Consider the following 7,238-nt stretch of genomic DNA (forward strand, 5'->3'; position numbering starts at 1 on the left):
TTGTAAAATTCTCTCGCCGGAAATTCTTAATATAGTTTTATGGCAAACTGTGCGGAAATGTATTTGCGCTCCATGTGAGAGGATAAATATTTTGGGAGTCTTTTATAGGTTGACGGCTTGTGCTTTATCCTCTTTCAATCATGAAAGGTTAATAATAGCTTGACGATGGACAATACAAAACACAAGATCCTACTACTGCCCCCCAAAAGCAAGGAATTTTTGCTTCCGAATTTCTAATGAGACTTGAACTGAAAGAGACATGTGTACTGAAAGATTTTTCAATGGATATCATCGGGTAATTTGTATGATATTGCATGGGTCTTAATGGTATTTACTGAAATGACATCAATATGATTCATCATTGGTTTATTATATAACAAACATAGTGGGGGTTTAAATTTCTTTTAAACTTCGATTCATTAATAGAAACAAAAGTTTATGGGATTACAACAATATTGTGTGAGAAATACTTATCAGATCTTCACTTAATGTTTTTATACTGCATGTGGTATATAGTGGTAATCGAGGTGGTCATTTTGAACAAAATTGTTCGTATCTCTCGAAAATTTATCTCATTTCACATACACGGTACAGTGAATGTCTCAAATCGCGAACATTTCTCGTGAATAACTGAACCAACCATTCTTGATAATTGCCACCGCCAAGCGTAACTAATTTTTTACCTTCAGCTAAGATATGCATTTCAATAATGGCAGCCGCTCCAGCGTCATAAAGACCTTTAATACGACTTAACGTTTTTGGAAAATGAAGTAATTTCATCAGTTCGCGATACAAAGCAAGTCTTTTTCGTTTACTTACGTCATGAATAAGTGTATCAGAACCATGGTCTACTATATCACAAGCCAAGTAAACATTCCAATTATGTTTCTCTCGTAATTTTTGAACTCTAGCAGCAAGTTTTTTGAAACATTGTTGAGTTATATTATCCCCTTTGCGGAAGATATGTCTTTCAGCACGTACATGTATTGATATGAAAGATTTCCCTAGTCCCGATGTCTTTACGAACGATCTTGCAAGATCTATTAATTGAGCATTATGGCGTAGGTCAGACGGTCTTAGTACTGAAGTTCTTGACAACTCGAAATGACTTCTGTCACGACCAACACCTTTCCATTGAACGATTCCAACACAATTAGCACCGCGAAGAACTTTGTTTTCCAATGACTCCACAGTTCGAATTATCTCCGGATCTATACAAAGATAACGACTGATTTTAAATTCGCCTAGCTGTTGAGCAATGTTGGATTTTTTTATGTATGGGCAATTCGTCCAGCCATCGTTTTGCCGGGCACTAGAATAAATATTTTGTAATTCGAGTTCACTGATTCTATACCATGACATTGCATCCTCGATTGATTTTCTTTTGTGATATAAGAAGTGCACGACCACGTCTAATCTGCGATTACAATTTTTTTCCATTTCATGAAAAGATGTAAGAGTACTGTATCCGTTTGACTTTAATAGTTCGTTGACTTGTTTTACATCAAAATAGGTCTGAAATGGACTGAAACTGATGATGCGTTTCTTGCGAAAATGATGACCAACTCCATATGGAAGACCAGCCATTCTTGAATTATTCACAAAAGGTGCAACAACATTTCGTTCACCATGTTTGGCTATAGCACAAAGTGCCAACAGGTTACTGGTAGCTCGACCAAGTTGCTCGTAATGTCGAAATATTATTATATATTTTCTACCCAATGATGTATTCCATTCCCCAAATCTTTCTACTGTCTCTGGATCCTGAGGGATCCACTGAAGCTCGTCATTGGACATCTGTGAAAATCCTAAATGTATGTCTTTGGAAGTCTTGAGCGTACGATCTTCAATCTTTTCGATTCCTCCAAACATCATCAACCGAATTAGTGTTGTATATAGATATAGAATTACGCATATTACTGCAAGAAGATATCGGAGCTTTTTTCTTCCTAATATATAAGCAAGTAGACAACGCCAAGTCATGGATAAAGCGATCAGAAAATATCGAGTGCCATTGCCTACAAAATGTTACCGCTACCAGTCGTTTTGACAACACATTGCCGGCCTACTGATTTTGAATCAAATGGCTGCGAATATTGGACTTCGTCTCACAGTGGGTATGAAAATGTATTACAAAGACAGACAAGTCCTACTGCTTACTATAAGGCTCGTATTTGAACCTAATATATAGAATGTTGTATTCCATAAAGTCGATTGAAGATGAGCACATTCATCGACAGATTGAGTGTGCTCAGTTGAAAGTGAGATTACTTCCATTTGTGCATTTTGCGAGTACTTCCCTTTTAAATATGAACTGTTTTCCCCTCAGCTGTTTAGATTTGAAACTTGAATATTCTAGACTGGTGCTAATTCAGGAAAGGATAAAGATACTTAACTTTGTCATGTGATCTCCTTTCTAATATTTTGGACCCAATGTTATTATTGAGCAAGAAAAAGATAAAAGGATTATAGGCGATCGCTACTGATTATCATATTCAAAGTGATCGGTATGTCGATCTCCTACCAGGCAGAAGTATTTGTTTCGACAAATTAATTTCACTACACGCTTTTCTGACTGTGAGCTGGCGGGATGTCATGCGATGCTCCCCTTTTGAATTTCAAAGCTTTTACAATATCAATAGACTTGACATTGTCTTTTATTCAAAATGCTTTAAATTATGAAAATAGACGAAAATATGTATCTTGAAAACGGTAGAAACTGATATTTGTATTCAAAAAAGCTACTTTAACTATGTCTCTCAGTCAGTTTGCTCAATTGATATTGTTCACAGCTGTCTTTTGCACTGTTCTCAAATATATGAATAAAACATGTTAAAGCAATAAAAATCTAACGATATAGACACGTCAAATTAATAATGCTGTTAGCAAAAGCCTTGACAACAAGTTGCCAAATAAATCTCATCTATGTCTGTAAGAAGACCAAGATGAAATTAAATCTTCTTAAATCTTCTTAAATCTTGCATTAGCGTGCTACGCCACTTATATAAAAAAAGTGCATGGACCCAACTTTAAAATGACGTAGGTGTTCATGAAACGTGCCAATATAGAACTTTTCAGTGGCTGAACCAAGAAGACAGCGACGTAATTATATCACACTGATGAAAAACATCAGTTGCTACAAGTTTTGAGCGAAGTCTCTACCCAGTCCTCACTACTATTTCATTGACCGCTGTACAAAATAAATACGACAGATGACTCATATAAAAAATAAAAATGGCGTAAAATGACATGAACTCATCTATATATGGGCATATCTACGCCGTTTTTATGTCTTTGGCTGGCTGTATGCAATGTTTTCTAATGTCACTTGTATTTAAGTTTTTAACCATGTGTAGGAGAACAAAAAACAACATGTAAAATGAATACATTTAATTTTCTTTCTTTACTGACAAGTGGCTGATTAACTATTGTCTCTAAAGTAATCTGGTTTAGCTACTAAAAACAATATTGTTATAGAGGGATTTTATTCATTCTTACTGCCCATTTCTGTATGAAGAAGTCAGGTATTTCTCAGATTAGCCATATATTGTATAGTTGTCTGTTGCTAATGTTGGTTCTCTAAATGTTGATAACAGTTTCTCGTGAATGTGATGAAATTTTTTCTCTGACTTATTTAAAAGAAATACCATGTTGTTTTATACGATACCCTCCAACTCAGGGTATATAAAAAAAATCTGAACAGCTTGGAAAACGTCGCTAAAGCCACGAGCTCGTAAGATTTGCAAAAACCTTTTGGTGGAAGTAGTTAGTTGAACTTCTAATGGTTATTATGACAGTAAAATTTTTGCAAATAGCTAATGACCATTTTCAGAGTAAAATTGTGTTACCAAGAAGCACTTTCAAAATAGCTTGCGCATGAAAATGACGCAGCTAAAAAGCAATTAGAACACATATAAAGTTAAAATATGGTACAATTTGTCAAAGCAAACAAAGTTTTGGGAAATTTGGCTGATGTATACCCGAACGCTGGCTTTAAAAATGTAGATTATTTTGAATTTTTCGTTTTAAATGCCAGCTTTTTATAATCCTCGTCAATTATGCTTAAGTTCGAGGGTAAATCAATCAAATATGAATGAATGATGAGGTTTTTAAGAAAATGGCATTTAAAAAATGAGAAACGCAAAATAATCCGCAATTTGGATGCCTGGCGTTCGTGTACGTGTTGGTCAAATTTGTAAGCTTGAACAACATGTGTCATATTTTAATCATTTGATTTCCAATTGCTTTTTAGCTTTGTCATTTTGTGTGCAAGCTGTGTCCAAAGTGCTTCACAGTAGCATGATTCTCACTCTAAAAATAGTTATTAGCAAAAATTTTACTGTCAGATATGAACCATTGGAACTCCAACTTCCTATTCCATCAAAAATTTTACTGTCAGATATGAACCATTGGAACTCCAACTTCCTATTCCATCAAAAATTTTACTGTCAGATATGAACCATTGGAACTCCAACTTCCTATTCCATCAAAAATTTTACTGTCAGATATGAACCATTGGAACTCCAACTTCCTATTCCATCAAAAATTTTACTGTCAGATATGAACCATTGGAACTCCAACTTCCTATTCCATCAAAAATTTTGCAGATCTTTCGCGCTGATATCGTTAGCGACGTTTTCCTATTGTTTCATTTTTTTATGCACCCTGTAGCTGTGGACATTTGCGTTATATGCTCATTCATTTGACAGATACTGCAGTAAAAACATCCATTTCTTGTCTTTCGAAACTCTCCATGAGCAAGTGTTCTTGAAATATCGCAAGAATGTATAACTGTCATTTAATGAAGCTACAGTCAGATTTATTAATAATGAACTGCTGCGCCCGCATGAGCTAAATACAGTAGAAGTCTTTTAATGCTGTTTCTCATAGACATACTGACGTGTCTGGGTTTTTTTTTGTTAGAGGTCACAATTATGTCACTGCAGTGGTGTAAAATGTCGTTTGTTTAAAACAAAAGGTCATTGAGGTTTGTTCATACAGTTATGTCGTTTAAACAGTTGTGCCCTCCACCTTTCGTATTGTATTTCAGTGCGCGCATTATATGCTGAACTTTCTCTTCTTAACCTCAATCTTTTTTTACATGTATTTCTATCCATACTTCACATGTCTTCTTGTCACTTTGTTGTCAGAATACCACATAAAGTAGCAGTTGTCAATTCTTTCAGGAAAGAGAAGAATGAAGGAAACCATTGAACAAGTCATTTTATTTTATTAATTGTGTTATGTTGCTATTCTGATGTATGTTGATGTTCTAGAGTCATCAACAACTGACATCTCACTAAACGCACGAAAAAGATTGAATAGAACATCTCTTCGTCAAAGAAGGTAATAAGTTTATGAGGGGAAAGTTTTGCAGAAAGTTTTCCCTGTTGTGATAAATGGTTAAAATTTACATCAGCCAAACATCAGATATCAATATCATAGTGTTAAACTTTCTACAAGGCGTCCGATGGTTCTTACTATTAATTTTTTTGCAATCATTTGCGTTTATATCGCTTTATCAAAGATTTCAACAGCTCCGTTTACATTTTTCATTGTACATATTTCCTAACTTTGCTCTGTCATGAATTACATTGGAGAGGTAAGCTAACTGTCTGATAAATCTAAATCAGCTTTCTTGTTCGTAATGAATTATTATTTCTTAACTTAAGATTTGAAAGGCTGTTCAATTTAGACTTTACAACGGCTTTGCTTATTATTGTGAAAACTTTGACGCCTTTGACTCGAAATTTAATGAGAAAATGAAAAAAGATTATTTTCCATGATGCCCATGGATGCTTTATTAATTAATATTACTCATGGAAGATCAAACCATCCATGTTGTGAAGGTCATCAACTAACTAAAAATGTCTAAATATGTTTAACGGCTTAAATTATAAGTCAAAAAGGCCGAAGTTTTTTGAAACTCAACAACATCTTAGAATGTTTATTTTATGAGAAGAACTCTTATAAAGAAAAGAAAAATTTTGAAACTAAAACAATCCAACTTTCGGAATTGAAGAAGAAAAGAGCGAATGCAGATCGTTTCATGTTTAGAGTGATAAAACTGTTCGAAACCTATATATAAATCATTTGTGAACCTGAAACAAGCTGCACTTAGGCTCTCTTTTTTCTCCGATTTGATCACAGCTATAGACAAAAAGATATAGCACACATTTTATCGTTGCAGTTAATGGACCTAATGCCCTAGATTCATCCTGATAAAGTAATGGAGTTGTTGTGTACAATAATGACTATATTTTAAGAAAGATGGACGTTGTATTAACAGACATATCAATATATTCATATTGAGAGCTTTCTGCCTGGTAGATCTCTGGACAGGATTAAATATGAAATTTTTATGTAATAAAAATTAAGTGCAGGTACTATGGGATGTAATAAAAGAATAATATTTTGTCCATTTGATTGAGATTTTTGTTGCTCATTAATTTTTGTACAATTGTTAACCAACAAGGTATAGTTGTTTATCTAACATTAAATGAAAGTTGATTTTCATGAATATATGATGTCCCATATCAGTTGGGCGTGCGTGCCTCCAACCCTCTACCTCCACTGATTAAAAAGTGCAAATTTCGTCCCTATGGCTGTTTAGCTTATTTCTTGACTGGCAGAAAATTTATGAGCCAGCAAATATTGAGAAATCAAGGATTACAAAAATTGGATTCTCTGGAATGAAGCAACAGATATCTCTTATGATGTTCTCCTCATCAATATCATGTGGAGAACCCATTTTATTTACACATCAACATAGCTTTAAAGTTTCAAAATAAAAAATTTGCCACTAGCGTTACAAGCTTTACAACTAAAGTTATTAATAATTTTTAGAGCCATAAGCTCCAACTTAAAACGCCGACATGCTGTAACGTACTCAAATAGTGAACGAATAAAGCAAAGTGAAATCCTTCCACTCTTTCTCCCTGCAAACTTATACTCCAAAAGTCCCGGCTTTTTATGCACTGCGCACTTAGATAATACTAGTTGAGCAGGGTATATCAAAAAACTGAAGATAAATTCATTAGTGCAAAATGGAAATAGTTGGACTTCACTGATGAAAATTGACTGAATCGAAGCACTTAAAATGGCTTGCGCACAAAAATGACACATCTAAATGTCAATTGGGATACATCGGATTGTTTAGATACTGAAGTTTCAGGAAATTTCGGCCAAATCGTACACAATGCTTCCAAATCGTGGGTTGATTTAAGACTCGTTCACTC

At 34.3% G+C, this 7,238-nt stretch overlaps 1 protein-coding gene across 1 annotated transcript; it reads right to left on the reverse strand.

The window, feature by feature from the left end:
• Positions 1-351: 351 nt before the first annotated feature.
• On the reverse strand, positions 352-2,482 carry LOC124440021. Its single transcript, XM_046990347.1, has one exon. It carries the CDS (start codon positions 1,981-1,983, stop codon positions 568-570), a length of 1,416 nt encoding a protein of 471 aa, XP_046846303.1. The 5' UTR covers positions 1,984-2,482; the 3' UTR covers positions 352-567.
• Positions 2,483-7,238: the final 4,756 nt, after the last annotated feature.

The sequence above is a fragment of the Xenia sp. Carnegie-2017 genome, unplaced genomic scaffold (genome assembly GCF_021976095.1).
Source record: "Xenia sp. Carnegie-2017 unplaced genomic scaffold, XeniaSp_v1 HiC_scaffold_2, whole genome shotgun sequence".
NCBI lineage: Eukaryota > Metazoa > Cnidaria > Anthozoa > Malacalcyonacea > Xeniidae > Xenia > Xenia sp. Carnegie-2017.